Source organism: Vidua macroura, chromosome 6 (assembly GCF_024509145.1).
Source record: "Vidua macroura isolate BioBank_ID:100142 chromosome 6, ASM2450914v1, whole genome shotgun sequence".
Lineage (NCBI taxonomy): Eukaryota > Metazoa > Chordata > Aves > Passeriformes > Viduidae > Vidua > Vidua macroura.
In genome coordinates, this window is record NC_071576.1 from 32,323,886 (window position 1) to 32,345,467 (window position 21,582).

The following is a 21,582-nucleotide window of genomic DNA, read 5'->3' on the forward strand; positions in this document are numbered from 1 at the left end:
TGTATATCTATCCCTTTTTTATGCATCAGGTTAACAGTAAATAAAATTAAGTTTTCAGTTAACAGTAAATAAATGTTTTAAAAGTCTTAGGATGTTGCCCTTAAAAAAAAACTATATCCAGGCACAATCACAATTCAGTTTCTCTGAATAAAGTTTACTCTTTATCAAATGCACAGAAGCAGTATTATCCTAACCAGTATGAACATCCAAGTTGAGAACTGCCTAGTACAGTTCTCTGCCATAAACAGCAGTTTTAACAGAAAGGTAATTTCTTCACCAATGCCTTAGTAGCTTCTAAAGTTCCTGATTTTAAAAGAAAACTGTCTTCAAAAGTACTTATCTACTAACAAAAGTACTTATCTAGCTAACATTTTAAAAATGTTATTGGTTTTATGCTTCAATGCTTACCTCAATGTTCTTTTTAATGAAATGCTGGTTGGTTTCATTTTTGCTATGCATTTTTTCTGCTGTTTTTTCTGTTTCTAATTCACTTGGATTATCTGATGTTTGAAGAAGAAAAGTTGGTACATTAAAATCATTCCTATTTTGATTCAACAAGAACTGTAATAACCTCAATACCATTCAAACCTTTAGCAAATATATAGAGTGAATAGACAAACTTTTTGTATGATGTTTTCATTATTTATGTAAATAGTATTATGTATTATTGTATTTAAAACATACTGTTGCCAAAACCTAGTTTCATTTTCAACTTTTTATTATATGAAATTACTCAATGTTACAAAGGCTAAAATACTTTCGGATTTCTGACCTCAAAAATGTTAAACATGGTGGCCTTAAAAGCCACAGCATTCCTTTAAACCCTATCATTGTTGCAGTTTTCTCATCATTACAAAACCAGACAATAATTTTTTTGAAAACCACAGAACTATCTGGAAACATATCAAGTACATTTTTCTAAATAAAACCACTGAAAAACAGATGATATAGTTGATATTATTATAACACAGCTTATAAAACAAATATTGTTAAAAAATAAAACTCATCATAGAGCTGTAAATCTATTAAACACATAAATGGTATTCTAATAACAATAAGTTTCTATCCACAACAAAAAAAGGCATGATTCTGTTTTTCAATTACTTTTACCATGCTTAAAATAACAATTCCTTTACAAACAGCAAATATTTGTCACATTATATAACAAGTCTAGGCAAATATAATCAACTTCTAAATACCAAGAACTGCTTCAAAAGCAGGTATGGTACTTTTTGCTTTTCTGGAAAGCAGAAATTTGAAAAATGGGTGGGTTATTTCCCTACAATAAAAGAATTTGACATGTTAGATAATAAAAGACAGGCTATATGGAAATAACTATTTTTCAGAGTAAACAGAATGAAAGCAAACCCCCAAAGATATAAAATAAATCCTATGCATCCTTTACAGACAAACCTTAAAGGACTGAGGTGTTGGATCTGACCAAGAAATCCCCTCACAGTTCAAATGCACAACTGTTTCTGAAAGCATCCTAAGCTTTCTTTACCGTTACCAGGCAACATCATGCGTCAAGAAAATGGATCATATAGGAATGTAAACATCAATATAAAGATGACAAGTTGCATCCTGAAATGAGCAGAACACACCAAACACCAACATAACATATAAGATACGCCTTACTTTTAAGCTATATCTTTCACTTGACTGTAGAATAGCATTTTTGAGAGGGAGCTATCATACAGAACATCTCAGAACATTGAAGAAAGGAGGGACAGACATGGATCACTGAGACAAAGAATATACTGAAGACTGCCAAGAGTAATTAAAGGAGAAATTGCAGCTAAATAAATTTTGCATATGCATTTTGGTGGACTTGGCACATATTTCAAAGATTTGGTATAAATCTTGATGAGAATGAAGAAGTAATAGCATAAAATTAGTGCACACATTCTTCTTCACAAGCTCCTCTTGTTCTTGGTCTGCCTTTATGACAGCTGTGACACAGAAATTCAAAAGCAACCAAAACAATAATTCTTAGCTATTCAGACACCACATCAAAAGCCTCCAGCAGAAATAGGAAAAGTCATGTAAAGCAATATAAATTGCTCACAAACTGTAAGTCAGTGCTGTACTGAATACTGGCAATGAAACCATTATTACATACATTGGTATTCAAGGGCACTCCAGCACAACTCAGAAATTTTGAAGAAAGAAGCTGAGTGTCAAGCTTTATTTCAAGGGAGGAATGAAAACACATGGTAGAAAGATAGAGAAATTAAAAGCTCCAGCCCTCAAAGATAAGGTCACATACTGGGGAACTAAGACAAGTGATAAAACAATAAAGGAGCTGATTTCCATATTTAAAAATTAAAACATGCAGTCACATTCTACAAACTACAGAGATATTGCTGCCATCGATGCTTCAGCCTTAAGGAATGCACTTATATTATGTCTTTGTCATCTTAGCCAGTCACCAGGAAGAGAGATTCCTTCTGTTTACATAAAATGGTAATTGACAAATAATCAACTGCAGCTGATAGCAATGGCAGTTGAAGCTCTTATTCTTATATCACAACACATGTGAAAAGTTACTAACCACATAAATTTGGATTTCAAATAGGAAAAGAATAGAGGCATACAAGCACAATTCCATTTATTTTGACATGATGGACATACTACAGCACTAACAGCATTTGAAAAGTCTATACAGTGTATGATAACACATGGTCTCTAAAAGAATCAGCAGGTGTTTGAGTTTTTCCAGAAAGTACTTATTTCATAAAAGCAATGCAGATTTTACAATAATCAGCATAGCAAAATATAAAATAAGTTGTCTGAAGATTTATGTTTCACACAAATCCATAAAATTTCTGCTGAAAAAAAAAAAAAAAAAAAAAAAAGAAATACAGACCAGTTGCAGTCAAATTCAGCACCACTTGTCATTTCTAGATGGTTTTTAAAATATAAGCCTATTAAGAAAAGCTGTGATACCTTTGAGCAATAGCAAATTTTAAAGAAATGCCATGAAGAATCAATGGTACATTTTACAATGTATCAGTTAAACACCTCTTCCTTTTTAAATGAAAGAAAAATGGTTTTATAAACACAAAAGTAAAAATTTTCTTAGCGTGTTGAGTAAAATGTTTTAGATAAGTCACAAAGCTGTTCTCTTTCTTCATTTGCAAAAAAGGTAAGAACTGTCACTCTTCAAGTAAGTAACCTTGCTCTTTCCCATTTCACTGGCTTTGCCAAAAAGGCTGTCTTCATTGCTCGCTCATTGTGCATGTTGTTTTGCCATTTCTAAAAATACAAACTCTATCATTAATGAAGCTTACCCTGGTTTTCTTGGGCTTTATGGCAATCATAACCTTCAGGATTTGTGTGTGTGTGAAATACTGAAGTACATATTTCATCTTCTTTAGCATGGGAGGTATCTGTAAGGAATTTTTTTCCAGTAAAATTTAATTGAAATGTATTTAAAGAAGATCTAGCATCATGTGTATCATACACTTGGAAAGTAAAAAAATTCACTTGGATAAATGACATAAGCATTGTATTTCTCAAGAAATAAAGAAAGGGGAAACTGTAAAGTGTGAGTCATATATACGCTGTTTCTTATGGCCATGCTCCTGTTTTTAACAACTACTGCCCACAGAAGACAATTCATCACATTCTCAAAGACATAGCCCAAGGCCCTAAAGTTCAAATGCCTCTGCAGACACCATGTGGCAAGTCAGCTATATCTTTGAATGAGAGTAAGGCATCCAGGTTTTCACAGCTGGTGTCTGCCTGTGCATGAATTATTAGACTTCTAAGCAGCTTAGGTCAAGGGCATAGTCTAGAAAAACAGCGTTCAAGCATCCTAGTTGTTGCAGTTATTCAAAGAAAAAAATAAATCAATTAAAGTATTCACATGTGCCAACTGGAAATACAAGTTAGAGCAGTAAGTTGCAATCTTAACACTTAGCACTTACAGAAAAGGACTCGCATTGCAAAGAACCAAATTACATATGATTTTCACACTGAAAAATATATACAATAACAAGTAACAATAATCAGTAACAATGAAGTGTAATGGACTCAACTGAACAAATTATTTTGTTAAACAGAGCATAGGGTAAGGAATTTAGGGCTGTTTAATTAAGCTCTGATTTACATTTCTGCTGTGAATGTATCAGAAGGTTTTGTTGTGCCTGACAGGCTTGGAACACTTCAGTTATTAATGATTTTGTACCCAAACTTGTGCTTGATTTCATAGCTACATTAAAAACTATAATAGCTCTCATATATAATTTACTTAATAAAGCTCTATCAAATTCAAGTTTTGAAAAGCAAAATACATTAAATGTATTCAATTTCAGTATCAACCATGGCAGTACTTGCGGCCGTTACCTGCTACGACCTCAAGAAGTCAAAAAGCGCTGGCTAGCGCTGCCTTTGAGAGGCCGTAGCCGCCATGTGAGCGGGTGCTCTAGGGTTATGGCGTAAGCCTCCCTGATGGCACGGAGCGTTCCGGCGTGGGTAACACAGCTTTGGTAGCTTCATGCTGGGAGGAAGCGAAGGGACGAGAGAAGGACACTTGTTTGCTGGTCCAAAGACCTTTTTATTCCCCCATGCATGGAGGGATGCTCTCTGGACTGCATGCAGTGTAAAATGTCAACTGAACAAAGAATTTGCAACAGATTAAATAGGGGGTGGGTAGACTGGGGTGGAAACCTGCCTTACCCTATGGGGACAAACAACAGGGGAGTGACATGGATTATAACAACCTATGGCAACATAACAGAGGTGGGCACAGTGTTCTGGGACAAATAGAAATGCAAAGGTGAGGTGACTGATGCAGAACTTTCATGAAGAAGCAGGTTACAAGACTGACACCCCAACAAGGAGTGAGCACCCCTGACTGACAGAACCATGTAAGGAGAAAACTGGGAGAGGTGAGAAGATTGACAGGTCTGAGTGACAAGAGCTCCCATGGTAAACAACTTGGAGCAAACCACTGTGAGGGAAAATAGGGCTACAAGGAACCAACCTAACTAACATTAATAAAATCCCTGACTAAACCAACCCAACCTACAACAGACAGTCATCAAGACATTTGTTTAATTAAATAAATATCAAAATAAATAAGACCTGAAAAGTAAGGCACTAGCATGATATAGAAAAGATAAAGATCAAGCTGGAGGAAAACTATAAACCTAAACCATGCAGTTTTGTCAGTGCAGTACACCAGAAACCACATGATGCACATGGTCTCTACAGCAGCTATTTTTGAGATAAAGGAGTTAGCAAACAGTCTTGCTTGTCTACTGTTATTTTAATATATCCTGACATCTACTGGACACTGTCTAAATATCACCCAAATCAAATTGTTTTCTTCCTTTACTAACCCAAACTTTAGCATAGAAATAAAAGCAGGTTACATTGTAAATAGTAAGTTTTGTTGAAATATTTTAACTACACAGTGCTACCATTATTATGCATGTACTTCCAACATTCAAGGTGAGATTTTTTTGCTCAGCAATAACCATTTAGACCTCAAATCCTTATTCTCTCCCCAAAAAGAGAAAAGATAGGATGTATCACAATTCTGTTTCTCTTTACTTACCAGCTGTATCATGCCATGAGGAGAACACAGCTAAAAACTGGTTTGTGTTTTCCACCTCCTCGTGGCTTCCTGTGGTGCTGATACACTATTCAAAAGAAATAAACTATATATGTAGAGATACATGCATGTATTTAAAGTAAATTCTTTTAAGTGAAATATATTGTCTGCTTATCAGATCTAATGCACGTCAGACCCTATGAAAAATTACTCTTCTCAATTTATTTTCTTCTGAGGCTATCTGAATATCTCCTGAAGTTATGATAAAAATATGGTGAAACTTTAAAGCCTCTGTTACATATTGTCTTTTATGTGGACACCCACTTCACCAGACAAGTTCTGTAATATCTTTGCAGCTCCAAATCCAAATCCAATGAAATTACGAAATGCAGTCAAACCAATCATGTTTTTCAGCAACTCCTCTTTCTATTCATGTATAACAGAGGAAATACTAACTTGTTTCAAGGCATTTAACTGCTAAAGGCCAGGTCAAGGAGAGGATAAAGGAATTTGTGTTGTAGCAGCCTTCTTCAGGCAACATCTTTAATTTCTTCAACAACAGACAGTACTGAAATAGCTGGGCCTAAGAAGGATCCCACTTGCAGAATAAATGCCTTTCAGCCTGGGTTCACAGATGTTACCTCCTGACACACCTTACCCTCCCTGCAAGCAGAGAACTCATGCTAGTAAACCACACCCACATAGCTGTATATTTAGCAATTTGTCTTACCAATTTTTAAGGACCATCTCCTTCTTTCAAAGCCTGCTTAGCCAATATGTATTAAAAACTATCCAATCTTACTTTTTAGGATCCATTTCTTAATTTTGGTTGGCCAGCCGTGAGTTATTTAATAATAATAAGGCTTCTGTGAAATATGATCATTCTATAAGACAGTACTCTAAGATACATCAGTCACAAAATAAGCAGAACACTTCTAACCTGAAGTTCTTCCCAGAGCATTGCTCTCATTTCTCTGCCTCGCTTTTTAACTACTTTTTCTTTAAAACTCTGTTTTTCAAGTATTGTGTCAAGTTTATTCATTTTCTTTATAGCTGCTTGAATCTGAGCATTTATATCTGTGTCTTCAGAACATTCCAAGTCAGAAGAGTCTGTTGGAGAATATATTTAATGTTAGCTTGAAGCATGTCAAAAAAAAAAAAAAAAACAAGCATTAAAAAGCAGTTCCGGTAATTTGGCAACACCCATAGACAAGAGTACAGCATTCTCAGACATATGTTAATTTCTAAACCTGTTTGTATCAGGGAAAAATACAGAAGTCTTTGCAACATGCTGAATCAAACTCTGAGCTGTAGCAGTTGGATAAGGAGGTGTGGGAGAGGAAAAGTCACCTATTTGGGGCAAGTGATTTGATTCAAATTCATAATGGAAAAGTGACAACATCTCCAGTATCAGCAAAAATCACTGAGTTTAAAAATATAAAATATTTTTTTCAGCCTGACTAGTAGAATACATTTTGAAATTAATAATTCTGGGGTTAAGAGAGACTCTGTAATATCTCTGCCTTTAAATATTAGAGAAGTTCCAGTCTTATCTCTTAGCAAAACCAGATTCTGATACTGGTTCTAGAAAAATATTGCTATAAATAATGAAAAACTGTGAAACATGATGGAAACTACCATTAAAGTAGATTTCTACATTGTCTCTTTTTTTTTCCTAAATATGCAGATTATAATTATAACTTTTACCTTTTCCCCTTCCTATAGCATCCTCATACTCTGTCCTCGTTTATGGCTTCCACTTGAAGAGTAGAGGGAACACTTGTAGCACTGCTCCTAATCCCACCAACTTAAAAATTTTGGAGCCCTGCCACACTCTATTTCATTGTCTTATTTTTTGAGGTCAAGTGCTTTACATAGCCATTGATCCAAGCATTTGCTGTGATGCATCGGTCTACTTTATGCCATAAAAGGATCAGGGATACAACAAGGGGAGAGCTATAAAAATCTAAGTGAGCTACAGGGGACAGATGGACTGAAGGGCAGATGGTAAATAAAAGAGCCCTTATTTCAACTGGCCTGATCTCAGCAGATTGATATAAACCTTAAATTACTGAGTGAAGCTTTAGGTTGAGTTCTATCAAATTTCTGTTCTGTAGATATTAATATAATGTTTGGTGACCAACACTGGATATGATAACCACTGAATTCTGCCTTGTTAGACTGATTGAATCCATGGAAAACTCAAATTCTATTATAGCATTAAAGAAAATTAATATCCATTAATAAAGCAATCTCTAAATAAAGAATTCATCCAATAGCTCTTGAATAGCACAATTCATATACATGTTCAATTTGCAGTATTCCTTTATAACTATATAATATACTCACAAATACACCATTACAAACTCTCTTAGAAGCTTTAATAAGAAAAGAAAAAGGTTTTATTGCACTGCTAATTTTATACACCTGAAAAGTACTATCTGATTTTGCATTACCTGGTTTTCCTGGGGAAGGTTCACAGGGTTTCAAAGTTTGTGAAGTAAAATCTGACTTTGCATTACTTGGTTGTCCTGGGGAAAGTTCACAGAATTTCGACATCTGTGTTTCAGTGCTTTCATCCTGAGAATCTGAATTAGAGCTACATCCTGAAAAACACAGAGAAAAGCCTTTCACAATAAACCAGACACCTTTTTGTCAATTAGGGATCACCACAGAGCCTTGCAGTGGATTAGTTTAAAAAACAGCATATACTAGTACACCAGAACTCATGTTAAAAACAGGAGCAGGAATCAAGGGATTTCTTTTGACCCCAATTCTGTCATGAAATCTTAACTAAATTTCAAGACAGTATCCAAACATCTGCTTCACTCACTGGTCTTTGCCCCAGAACATTAATCCATCACCACTTATAGAATGGCAGAAGAATGCCATGAAACACTTCTGTAAGTGCTTCAATTAAAGTTAAACAGTGCATACTTATATTTAAAGTATTTTATTAGTATTAACATTGTTCATTTGTTAAATACTGTAATTCATAACCATAAATTCCAGGTTTTTGGACAGGTGGACCATTATTAGGATACAATGTTTCAAACAAATGATCATGATTATTCTGAAAAGTTAGATAAAAACATCTTAATGAAAACACTTTCTAACATGATTCCATGGAATACACACAGATAGGTTTTAATGATCTTTTAAGCCAGATAACAGTTGATGATGCCATAAGACATTTACTGTACTGTAGTAACAGTAATAACACATTTCTTTCAAAGGTGGATTTCAAAAAGTGAAGAGAAATGAAGACATGGATTTTGACATCTTCCTTTCCAGAATTTTGGCTATTTGCAACCTCTATTCCCTCCATCAGCAGAATTTCACCCGAACTGTAAAAACTTGATATTTGGTCTAGACACAAGCAAAGTTTTAGTCATTCCCACCTGACAACTCATCAGGATTCCACAGATACTTGTGAAGAGAGAAGGTCATGCTCTCCACTGTTTGCTGATCAGTTCTTATTTCCTGGACATCAGATTTATCTCTGTCATCACCTTTGTTTTCTGCTGGACAGCCAACTTCTAGACTGTCTCTCTGATAACCATCAGCCAAACTGACAGGTGAATCAACCTATGAGATGCAAATTATTGCCACCATGAAAACAGGGATGTTTTGGGTGAAGAAGATAAGCACAATATTCATGTGCTATCACAAAGGACAACAACAATTCTGTACAACACTGCAGAATACTTCTTAAATAACAGAACCATTTTCAGGTCTGATATGGATACTAGGAAAAAGCTCTTTTTCTTAGATTTTACATTGATTCTCCAGCTCATCATTCCCCAGACTGTCAGATTTGGGATTGTCAGGCTAGGGTACATATGAAACTAAAAAAGCAGAATACTACTTCTTGAGCATTCTACTATGCAGAATTAGGCATGAAGGTTTTAACCTGCTGAAGGAGATAAAAATTACCTTTTGCAAACATGGTTCTGGTGTTAATAAATCCATGGATGTATTTAAAGATCTACAATTAGGTCTAGAGCTAGATGCAGGCCTTGAAATTTCATCCAAGCTCCTGCTTGTAATATCCACTGTTACCTAAAATTGGGAAAAAAACAGCAAAAACAACATTTCAAATGAACAGTTTCATAATAAAGCACTACAAGCCCTGCAATATTTCAGATATAGACCATGTCAGTTTCAAATGCTTTCTAACAACTCCATGTTGCAAGGTTTTTCCAGTTCAGTCCAGCTTGCCAGTCACGTATGTGCTTTTTAATATACATACAAAAATATATCATCAAGCCAACCAAAGTATTCAAAAGTGCTTATTATCAAAGACACTTCCAATGGCATACACCTTACAAATAATCTCACAACAGAGGAATTGTCATGGCTCTTTTCTTTTTTTTTTTTTCTTAATCATTGGACTGACAAAGTTAGCACCAAAAAAAGAATAACGGCATTTTAAACACATCTTGAACACAACTAAAACAGCCAAACACTACTTATGTTCAAATGGGAAGTTTCTAAATCTAAACATTCATATTCCCAACCTCAGTTCAATTTTGAGTTTAAACCACAGACACACACGTTTCTCTGGAAAAAATAAAAAAAAAAAAAAAAAAACAAACAAACAAACAAACCAAAACAAAACCTGTGTGAATTCACAGGAATTCAACATCTCAGTGCATCATGACACTTGCTGGCAATTCTCAAAAGGCTCAAATGAATACAAGTCTTTATTTCAGTATAAGGGAGGCAGGGAGGGAGGGAGACGGGGAGGAAAGCAGGCAGGGAGGCAGGGTGGAAAGCAGGGAGGCACAGACAGGCAGGGAGGCAAGAAGGCAGAGAGGAAGTCAGGCAGGGAGGGAGGAAAGCAGAGAGGAAAGCAGGGAGGCAGGGAGGAAAGAAAACAGAGAGGAAGACAGCAAGGAGGGAGAGAGGAAAGCAGGCAGGAAGGGAGGCAGGGAGGGAGGAAAGCAAGCAGAGGAAGGCAGGAAGGCAGGGAGGGAGGAAAGCAAGCAGAGGAAGGCAGGGAGGGAGGAAAGCAGAGGCAGGCAGGGGGCAGGCTGAGGCAGGAGCCCCGTCCTCACCGCGGCAGGGCAGCAGCGGCCGCCGCCGCCGCCGTTGCCGTGACGACCAGGCCGGCGAAGTCTCGCGATAGGTGCGGCTGTCCCGGCGCGGGCCCGTCGGTGGCGGGGCCGGTCCCGCTCCGTTCCCGCTCCGTTCGCGGGGATCCGTTCGTGACCGAGCGCTCCCTGTGCCCCGCTGGAGCTCTGCCCTCCCCGTCCTGGTGGAGAGGAGCGCTGCCTGCAGGGCGCCTCCTTCTCCGAGCCCCGCCGTGCCGCAGCCGTGTGAGCAACAAGTGCGTGCTGGCCCTGCGGGCAGTGCCTGTGCTGTGAATTATTGGTGTTCTCTGCGTGGTGTTCTGCACTAATCGTGTCAGTGCTCGCACACAAGGATAGTTGAATCGCTTTTCAGTAAACCCGTTAAAACTTAAAATTGTTACTGTCGTCATTGTTTTTACGTGAATACTCACTGTTAATAAGGAATTAATTAATAAGGGGAGCGTGATTGCCTTCCTAATCCCTTTTTATCTTTCCTGCATTTAAATAAAATGTGAGGACTAATTCCCATGGTCCAATTAACTTTAAAAAAAACCGGCAGAGACAATTCCGGGCTCCTACCACTTCCTTTGATACACGTGTGTTAAAATTAGGTTTTCATTGGCAGTAAAAAATCACAAGAAACCGTTTCTTCTGAAGCGACAAAGTGCATCTCGTTCAAATCAAGGTTTTGATTGACAATTTTTTTTTGCCAAAATAAATCTTACTTAGGTGTTAAGTATTGAGGTCTGCAGTAGAACTTGTGTTGATGCTTACAGTACATTGCATTTTACTGTTACACGTGCCACTCAGAGAGCCATTTTTCCTGCTATTTAGTGCAGTCACGATGCCATGTGGTTCACAGTTAAGAACTGAATACAGAGAAAGTGCACTAGGGAACCCTGTGTGGTTTTGCCTCCTCCCTAAGCATGCTGATCTCTGCTGTTAAAATTTTAACATTTGTGATTGCTAAAGCAATATTACAGTGGTGTTTAGAACCTGTGGTGCTTTCCAGACGGTGCAGATGATGATTTGAAGCAAAAAAATATAAAAAAAAAAAAAAGAAGAATGCGTGTTTACATGTGCAAGTTGTATATCTAAGGCCAGTAATGACAACGAGAAAGCAGTAGAATGGACAGTATCATTCCAAACTGGCTAAATTAAAATATGGGGGTTCTGTATTAGGAATTACATTAGCTATGCATAATGAGGTATGGCAAGCAGCTAGGTGTAACTGCCCCAATATTTTTTTTTTCCTACAGTCCAATGCATATGCTGAACAGCTGACAGAGTTTGTCTTGTTATCAACTTTCCTATTACAGACTGCCTACAACCTCACAAGAGCCTTTGAAAGGAGACCACCTAGCTCTGGATCTGGTTACAAACAGACGTAAAACTCCTTTGAAACTGGTGCAGGAATAGGCTTCTTGCTGCTGTTTGTCCACGTAGAACCAGTGAAGGTTTCCAATGAGGCTGTCACACCTGAGATTGAGTAATAATGGCTGAGCAGGGATATCTCAAACAAACCACAGTTGATCTTATCATCTGCTGTGTGTCCTGGAAGACCCAGAGATGAAGAGGTTCGTAGAGTTCATCTCAAATCCTGTAAATCAGGTCATAAGAGTCTTCCTCTCCAATAAGAACTGAACTTTATTAATAACATCAAATATTACATAATCTCAAATATTGTTATAGGTGGCAGGTGGACTTATACTGAAGCTTGAACTAGAATGGCAGAATCAAGGATGAGCTTTCTTTTTTTGCCTTTCCAGGAACAGGTCAATTTTGTTCAAAGATAAACTAGATAGTTCTTTGAAGTATAACAATTTTTTTTTTTTTTAAAGGTTGGAATGAGAAAAACTTGTTGTGTCTAGAAAGTGGACAGCAAGAAAAGAAATCCAAGATGTGTTTTTAATCCTAAAAGATAGGTTATAACATGATGAAATCACATTTAGACAAGCTGTCTTGATACTCAGAACACAGTTGTCATAGTAACAAAATTTATTTATCCTTTTCTTCCTGATCCAATCAAAAAGAAATACAAACAACAGGGAACATACAGGGAACTTGTTCCCAATTACTATTGCTTACCTTCATACTCCTCTTCTGAAAAGCCTTTTAATACACAAATAGGTAGCCAAAACACTTTTATTTCATTGTCTCATACATGTTGGAGAAAAAAATCAAGATTTTTTTAATGCTCATTAGTTATTTACCTTTGATTATTTTTTATATTTTTCTGTGTACTCACCTGAATTATCTTTTATTTACCATAGGCAATATTTCTAAGGCAGACTGTAACAGTTCCAGTACTCAGGTTAGGACAAGCACAGCTAATAATATTTATTATATTAATTCCTCTAAAGGTCAGGGCAATAAACAGACTCCTATCTTGCAAAGGACAAGTGATTATGTATTAGTATCTTTTGACTGGTGTGTGCCAAGTCAAGGGCAAAGAGCCATGAATTTTGGGCCATACTCAAATTTTCCCAGAAACCCGTGATGAGGATGAGTAGAGTTCTGCAGGGTGCTCCATCGGTACAGTAACCTGTCAGCTGAGGGAGGCAGGCCAAACTAAAACACCAAGTCCAGAATCAATGGTAAAACTTCAATTGTTTATTAAAGCTAAGTATAAATCCTTTGAATTGCATTGGAAAAGCTCCTGTGTTTACAAAACTGCCTTCCATGTTGCCCCACCTTCTGCTGCAGGACAAGAGCAGGGTGTGGAAGCAGGAGCTCAAGATGGACTGTGTTGTGCTGAAATCTCAGTGCTGCCCGTGCAGTGCGTTGGGAGTTTGCTACCAAACAGCTGCAAGGCAACCCAAACAATTCAGTCCTGCAAGTGCCTCAGGACCTTCTGTGGCTTAGGAAGTGATCCAGGCAAAATGTACAGGGTGTAGTTTTACAGAAATGGAGGCCAAGAAGTTACATTACTGCTTAGTCAAGTAGTGTGCACAAAGGAGTTTCTGGAGTAAATCGCCATCGCAGTGCACTATGCTTAGCCATAGGGAACCTCGGGATGCAGAATTGCTGCTGGAGAAACCCTGGTTTGCATTAACGAATGTGTATTCATTTGGTATTTCTTATGCTTCCTTTTAAAAATAGTCCACTTTCTCCTTACAGAGAAAAGCAAAATACAATTTTTTTTAAGTATTCCACCAACATAGCATTATTTAGTACTGAAGGACAGTTTTGGTTTTTCATTTCATTTGGGATTGGGTTTTTAAAATTTTTACATGATGTTTGTTTGAATTTAACAATATTTCTTAAGGATATCTCAGGACAATAAATTGACATTGTCCTTGTAGTCCTTTTGTCCTTTTTAAACTATTTCCTCCTTTGTTTAATGTAAGCTCTATTTTCCTCCCTTAAGTGCTAGAATAATGGCTTCTAACCTTCCTTTCTCCAAGTTCATTCTCCAGTAGTAAGACTTAGCCTTTAAATCCATTTGCATTGGCCAAATTACCCCAGGCTTTTTCTTCTTAAATTCCTGCAGCTTTGCTTTGTAGTTCACTTTTGTTCTTCAATAATCTAGAAAGAAACATTTATCTTACCAACACCTGTGGTGGTTAAAAACAACCACAAACAAACAAAAAGACCAAAAAAAACCTCGTAACTCATTTCTGTGTAACTTTAATGTGATGTTACAGCAAGACTTGATTTTTTTTTTTTTTTTTTAGGTTGGACACTGGAAAACATTTTGCCCAGGTGAATAATTTGAACAACAATCCAAGCAACAGCAGTAATGACTCAAAGCTACTACTGTCTTAAATGGAGTTAAAAATGAAACAAGTCAAATATTCCATCTTGCATAAAGAATTCTAGCATAGAGGCTGGTTTGTGAATTTTACACAGATTAAACAGGTTGGTTTTTACACAGGTTGGGTTTTCTCCGATAAAAAGATGTGCTTTTGTGAATTTTTTCCACATGGATGAATTGCTAAAAGATGAACTAAAAACATTCTCAGGTAATTCTTGAGATATGAAAAACCACTGTAGTTAATTTCTTGGTGAAAGATTTCAATGTCTTTGGATATAATCTGCTAAAAAAAAATACAATTGAGTGTTTACATGTATTCTTTTTGAAAGAAAGAGGTATTTTTGTCTCAACGGTAAAAACTCATCACAAACCCTTCGCTTTCCAGATATAACATGAAATTTTATGCAATTTAACTCTTTACATTTACGATTGGTGTTTCATTCAATATGAGAGTTGAAAAGGACAAAAACAAGTTTGCTTTTCTTCAAAGGAGTTCAGATCTGAGTAAACATTTCTCCACATTCAGTAATCACAGAGATTTTGAGCAGTACCTATATGTAAGCGAGACATGAATGTTAAACTTAGCCAAAATTCATAAGGAAACTACAACTCCTACTTTGATTTTTAGGTTTTCAAGATTTTCTCAATGGCATCTGTTCTTTCACTAATTTTGGAAAAACAAACACTCCATTAAATTACTTTTTATTGGCACTTTAAAAAAATGCATGCTGTAATACTTCTCCACCTCTGCCACAGAAGGACCAACTTTTTCTGGAATCTTTCTTCTGTCTGATTTCAGGCAAGCTATGCCTGTCTTCTTATCTCTGTATCTAAGAAGGGCAGCTCAGGCTCCCACCACCCATCTGGACCCCTTGAAGAATGTTCCTCACTCCCAAACTGAGAAGCTCTTGAACTAGCAAGAAATGAAATGCACTGAAAACCAAAGAGGAAATGGAGAAAAACATATTTTACACACTAATTTATACACCTTTCTTTAAATATGTTTTTATTAAAACATTTGCTCTTAATGACTTGTAGAAATCCACAACCTTGGCGCCATCAGAAGCTGGTGACTTCCTTCAATCATGATGAAGGAAGAAGAGGTACATTTTGCTTTAGCAGAATTTCTTCTTACTTTTAAGATTAACTGGTTGGATTTAGTAAGTTTCTTTGAACTTGTCAAGATTCTTCACCTTGTCCCTTTTAAAGTATGCTTTAAAGAAAACTACTTTCACAAACAGACAGTAATCACAGATAAAGGTTCAGCATGCAGCAAAGGGCTGAAGTACAGGAAAACCACAAGGAGCAAACAGGTGTTACAAGATTGTGCTTTTAAGAAACTACCCACAAAGACAACAGTGAGTGCAGATGAAAGACTGTTTGAAACTGAACGAGAACTAAAATGTCAGGGTTGCAATAGTTTTAGGTCACCTAACAGACAGAGTTAAAAGTTCACATTCAGTATAAATGAGACAATATGCCTGTGATAATGCAGAGAGGCAAGTTGCAGCACAATGCCTGAACTCTCACAGAAAGGCTGTCGAGCTGATACCAGGGCAGGCATGACTGACTCACTCAGGAATTGGGCACCAGATTTGAAAGTCTTGTGTTCATACACTGGGTGGTCTGCTCTGCGAGATGAGTGGAGCAGGAGGGCTGGTATCTGTATCTGTGAAGATAGAAGAAAAACTTCTCTTCCTCTTGCAATATTGAGCAACAGCATTAATAAACCTTTGCCTTTTTAGGTCTGTTGCCAACTTCTTCACCCAATGGTTCAGCTGTCACTGAAACACTCAGAGTCTCTCCCTGTGAGTCTTTCTCTGTGTGAGAGTGAGACAGACTCAGGAACCGAGACTCTCACACTCAGAGAAAGGCCACTAGAATTTCACACCCATTTATTTCATTTGCTTGCTTTCCCATAAGAAAACAGCAGAGTGCACCAGCAGCTAAGTTTATTTCAAGGCTTACTCCTTAGTTACTTAATACATACTTTAGGGACATTTGTAGATGCCCTTTATCACAGGATTCTTAGCACATACATATTTGTTTATTGGAGTCAGGATTTGTTGTGCATGGTCTCCAATCCAAATTTTACTTAAATCTACAGGAATATATGTCGGATCTTTATAAAAAGAGGTCTTTCTCAAATTTAACACACATGATGATTTGGGTATTCTTGGCTTTGTGGATATTTTAAGCCAAAAAACAGTGATCTAGGTTTTAAAATACTTTAGATGTTTGGCAGATGCTTGGTAACTAATTTGTGCAAAAAAATCCAGCAAGTTTAAACACTGATCAAATAAATGTGCATAACAGAAAACAAATGCACTTAACAGTCCATCCTACTTCATTAATGAACTGTGCAGAATCTTGCTGTGTCTATTTGCAGGAGAGTAGGACTTACCATGCTGCCTGTCTTCTGCTCTCTACAGCTTTTTCTGTTAAGTTACTTTGATGCCCCATCCATTTTAATACAATATAACATTTCCCAGAAAACAAACTGCTCTATTTCCAAAATTCAGCCATAAAAATTGTTCCCAAATTCATATGTACTTTTGAAAGTTAATTAGAAGGTGTCATTGTAGGGATTTCAGAGCTCAAACTACAAATTTCCGTATATATTTGATATATTATTTTCATTAAGTATTTCATATTAATAAGGAACACTTGTATATATGTTTTTCTTTTGTTTGTTTGTTAACTTGTATTTGGCAAAAAAAATCAGGCTGTAACAAATTTCAACATAATAAAGATCCATAGGATCAAAAATGTAATAGAAAGTGACCTTTGTCTGTCACGTAAAGCTCCTGCTCTTACTAAGAATCCACCTTGGGAAAGATACTGACTTTATTGTTTCTGCTGACTTTTCTTTCTGCTTTACACTTAGGCTGTTTTGTCTGGATTAGCTCTTCAGGGGTATTCCCCAAAGGAGGCAGGAGTCGCTTCTTATTGTTACGGTTTTCTGAGAGCCACTGTGGAGGCAGCTCAAAGGGTCCAAAACCAAACTGCATGGAATACTTGTCATTTACTGTATCAGCTTCTGTGGGCACAGCTGGGGCCACCTGAGCTGCAGAGTCTGCAATTGTCTGTGGTATAAACCTGTGAACCGAAGTCTGTCCTAGCTCTAAGCTGGTGGTAGGAATTTCTTTCCGTTGAAAGTCACCAGAGCCAATGGATTTGGTCTCATTCTCCTCATCTTCCATTGGCTTGAAGATTTGTTGTTGCCCAATATGAAACATCTCCAGAAGCTGGCTTCCTGAATGGACACTGGGCTCCAGATTATCATCTGCAATACCACCTGAGCTGACAGTGTTTCTCCTGCTAAACCTTCGGTGCAGCTGTACTATTGTCCCCACTAAGCACTTCCGTACTGATTTGTTAACAGTTAAAAATAACAAAGGGTTGGCCAGCAGAGAGACCTTAGGCAGCCAAATAGCAGTGAGGAGCAAGAAGACTGAAATATCTGAAATATTGAGTATGGTGCGGTAAATCACCAAAGTCACGTAGGGGACGCTGCAGAAGATAAATATCATAACCATAGAAAGCAGCATGATGTGGAGCTCAGCTTCTCGCTGGGAGGCATATGGGATGGAAACTGTGTTCTGAGGGGTCCTTAATGCAGCTATGATGACTTTTTTCTTCTGGCTGGCACTCAGTGCTCTGCGAATAAGAATCATAAAGAGAAATACCACAGCCACTGGTACAATCACAGTGGTGATATTATAGATGATGACATATATCAGGTGGCCAAGGGAGTAACTCCAAGATTCAGAGCAAGTGGACATGGCATAAATATCAGACACATTGGTCACAGCAAATACTGGAATGCTGGCCACTATTGCATGGGCCCAGATATAGATAACCAGGTCTCGGGATTTTGCATCAGATATTTTTCTTTCCAGAGGATATAAAACAGAGTAGTATCTGTCAAAAGAAAAAAATTATAATTATTTTCATGGCCATACTGCTTATGAGAAACCTCTCAGAAGCTATCTGAGCATAATGCTCCAAATCCCTAACTGGGTTGCCAACTGACTACCTGTTTATGAAAGGGGGAAATTAAAATAATAATAATAAAAACACCAACAAAAAAAACAAAAAACCCAACCCCCCAAAGGTCTGCCTTTGCAGGTCTGTCTGTAGAAAAAACTAGACTATTTAAATGTCAAGATCACATTTTTGGTGGTGAAAATTTCTTTCGATACAACACTTTGGCTGATACATATGAATATTATTTTGAAGATTTCACCATTAACTCACTCATAAACTAGACAGTACATTGCACACACTCAAAATTTCAAAAGACATGATGGAGGCCTGTGCCACATTCAAAGACCAGACTCAGGGTTTTAAAAGTTGCTTTATAACAGATTTTTTCTGGATATTTGGAAAGAGCTGTTGGTCACAAATTACATGTATCCATCTATTGGAAGTACTGTTTTGCTTTGCTTTGCACCAACTGTGCAAAAGCATTGCTGAACACTGAACATTCTGTGTGCTTTAAAAAAAAAAAAAGTGCATCTCTGACATGCACTTCAAATTTCAGATGTTGATCGTTTGTTTACTACTGGAGTACTGCAGTGGACTTCTAAGCTCACAGAGTTTTCATGACAGACCTAACTTGCCACACTTATCAGTATAAGTGGTAGGAGTTTGTGCTTTTTGTGAGGCAAATCACAAGTTTTCAACTGATACGCTGTTCCAGTTGCAACATTGGTGTGCATTACAGATAGTGATACCACATTTATCAAGACAAGGGGAGAAAGAAGAAAGAAAAATCCAGGATCATGGCAAATTTTCCCCATTACCTGTCAAGAGCAATGGCTGGAAAACTAAGGATGGTCACTGAGCAGAAGACTTTGTGCAGAAACTTGGCAATTCTGCAGAAGAGCATCGTATAGATCCACCAGCAGCAGTGTGGACTGGCACTAAGAGCAATGTCAAAAGGCACACAGACTAGGCTGGCACAGATCCCCGAGCAGGCCAAATTCTTAATGAACCGGTTTGTTACAGATTTAAGCAGCGATGTTCTGCAAGTTGACCACAGCACCATGATGTTACCTGCGAGTAGAGACAGGAAGCATAAAAAAAAGGAAAACAGACAAACAACCAACCCCAGGCCCCAGTAACAATAATCTTAACAGATTTGAATGTTCCCTAGTACTGCAAATGAAAATAATTGTTTGGAGTTTGCCAGGTATCACTGATTTGGATCATGATGCTGCTCAAATTAGGAAGTCTGTAAGGGCTAGTGGCTTCATCAGCTTCAATCAGAAGGCTAGGAACAATTACACACACCCCAGCTATCCCCTCCCATCTTCTGGTAATGAATTAATTAGGGGATTTCAGAAGCAAATGCCTAAGAAAAATATCTAAACCATATTTTTAGATACTTATATTGATTCCTGTATTAAATGGTCTATCCTGAGTATTAAAATACAGAAACTGGCTAAAGTGTTCATATTTTAATAAATAGTACAGAATTCTTTTTTAAAGATAAAAATTTACACTATTACAAATTTACACTAAGTAAATACAGATACGAATAAAATATAAGTATGTAGTTTTAATCTGTTTGTAAGTGGATTATAGCAGCTTGCTTTTATTTTCATGGACCACTTCAATGGCACAGACAGGCCTGTGTAAAGCCACATCCAGAAGAAATCTACCTTTTCCCCCTCCCCCAAGACATTCTCTATGTACAAAATAACAAAACAAATGGGACAAGTAGAACAGAAAAAAAAAATACTTGCTGCACATAACTTCACAGAAGTATACACAGAATGCAACCTGCTGATTCAGATATTCAAGCTCTACACATTTGTTTCAAATAGGGTGGGTGGATAGCAATGAAGCAGAAGTACAGAAAAAAAACCCAGGATTAGCTATGACAGTGTTTTTCCCTTATCATTGCATTCCATCCAAATCTCAGAAAGACATATCATATGATAGACATAAATTCTCCATCACAAATTTCTCTATGATTCTATCTTACACAGCAACAGCAGAAGAGTAACTTAAGTGATCTGTTCTTACAGCATGGGTCCCTTCTAATGCATATCAAGATACCGTAAAACTCACAGGATTTTCTTTCTCCTTTAAAAATCTGTCTTTACAAAGATCACAGAATCATAGAATAGTTTGGGTTGGAAGGGACATGAAAGATCATCTTGTTCTAAACCCCCCTGCCATGGGCAGGGACAACTTCCACTAGACCAGGTTGCTCAAGTCCTATTTAACCTGGCCTTGAACACACCCAGGGATGGGGCATCCACAATGTCTGTGGGTAACCTGTTCCAGTGCCTCACCACCCTCACAGTAAAGAATTTCTTGCTAATATCTAATCTAAACCTGCCCTCTTTCAGCTTAAAGCCATTTCCCCATGTCCTATCACTACATGCCCTTGTAAAAAATCCCTTTCCAGCCAGTTCTCTTGTAGCCCCCTTGAAGTACTGGAAGGCTGCAGTGAGGTCTCCCTGGAACCTTTTCTTCTCCAGGCTTGACAACCCAACTACTTTAGCCTGCCTAGATCAAGTGCTTCAGCCCTCTGATCTGTGGAGGCAAGGATCTCTGCTAGCACAGCTGAGTGGGGCGCACTCATGTAACATCATGTAACAACATCATGTAACCTGGTCCCAGCTTTCCAGCCCTGACTTCACAGACATTCTTTTTCTCCTTTATTTTATTTCTCCCAAAGATGCACTGTGCAGTACCACTAGACCAGTCAAAGAATGGCTACCAGCATACAAATACAACTCAATAAGACAACTCCATTTATTCTCTGCAGCTGGACAGCGTGAAAAGTAGAGTTTAGCTTCCCACCTCCAAGCAGTTAAACTGTTCTTACTGCAGACCATATCAACAGCCACATTGTGGATACTCTATATTGTTGACACTTACCAGAAGTTCTTTTGAGTTGAAGTGTAATTGATTTATGTGGCAGATTTGTTAGCATTTTTATAGGTTACCTACAAATAGCCGTAATGAGAGAAAACAGCATCTTAAGCTGCTGACTGAGATATGAAAAAGCAGCTGCAGTCCCCCAACACTCCTCGCTTTATCATTCTTTGCTTTGATTTGTCCTCCAATCAATAAAAACCCCCAAGCTTTTATGTGCCAAGGAGAGTATTCCAATGGCTGTCCATGTAAAATAGCAGCAAGACCATATTCTTGTTCACATGGCCAAT

General features: G+C 37.5%; 2 protein-coding genes and 1 long non-coding RNA gene across 10 annotated transcripts in view; 1 reads left to right on the plus strand and 2 right to left on the minus strand.

The window, feature by feature from the left end:
- FSIP1 (fibrous sheath interacting protein 1) overlaps positions 1–10,638 on the minus strand; it is a 134,889-nt gene extending 124,251 nt beyond the window's left edge. For 5 of the 7 annotated variants that reach the window (XR_008437514.1, XR_008437512.1, XR_008437513.1 and 2 more), the window contains exons 1-8: positions 10,185–10,399; positions 9,500–9,625; positions 8,965–9,151; positions 8,020–8,169; positions 6,504–6,673; positions 5,567–5,651; positions 3,294–3,392; positions 409–500 (exon numbers count right to left, since the gene is read on the minus strand). Coding sequence is in view for 2 of the 7 variants with exons in the window: in XM_053980099.1 (XP_053836074.1) it covers positions 409–500; positions 3,294–3,392; positions 5,567–5,651; positions 6,504–6,673; positions 8,020–8,169; positions 8,965–9,151; positions 9,500–9,625; positions 10,185–10,211 (936 nt within the window). In the remaining 5 variants the exon portion in view is untranslated. Of the gene's footprint in view, positions 1–408; positions 501–3,293; positions 3,393–5,566; positions 5,652–6,503; positions 6,674–8,019; positions 8,170–8,964; positions 9,152–9,499; positions 9,626–10,184; positions 10,400–10,623 lie in introns of those variants that run through there. The other 2 variants (XR_008437516.1, XR_008437515.1) reach the window with 2 other exon arrangements.
- Positions 10,639–10,726: 88 nt separating this feature from the next.
- LOC128809540 (uncharacterized) lies at positions 10,727–14,512 on the plus strand. Of its 2 annotated transcripts, none has more exons than XR_008437759.1 (3): positions 10,727–10,971; positions 11,958–12,215; positions 14,316–14,512. It is a non-coding gene; the product is annotated as an uncharacterized LOC128809540 (long non-coding RNA). The 2 variants fall into 2 exon arrangements; XR_008437760.1 differs by having other exon boundaries at positions 10,727–10,895.
- A 2,699-nt stretch (positions 14,513–17,211) lies between these two features.
- Positions 17,212–21,582, minus strand: part of GPR176 (G protein-coupled receptor 176) — a 30,026-nt gene continuing 25,655 nt past the window's right edge. The window contains exons 2-3 of the mRNA XM_053980305.1: positions 19,204–19,456; positions 17,212–18,319 (exon numbers count right to left, since the gene is read on the minus strand). Of these exons, the coding sequence (XP_053836280.1) occupies positions 17,212–18,319; positions 19,204–19,456 (1,361 nt within the window). The remainder of the gene's footprint in view (positions 18,320–19,203; positions 19,457–21,582) is intronic.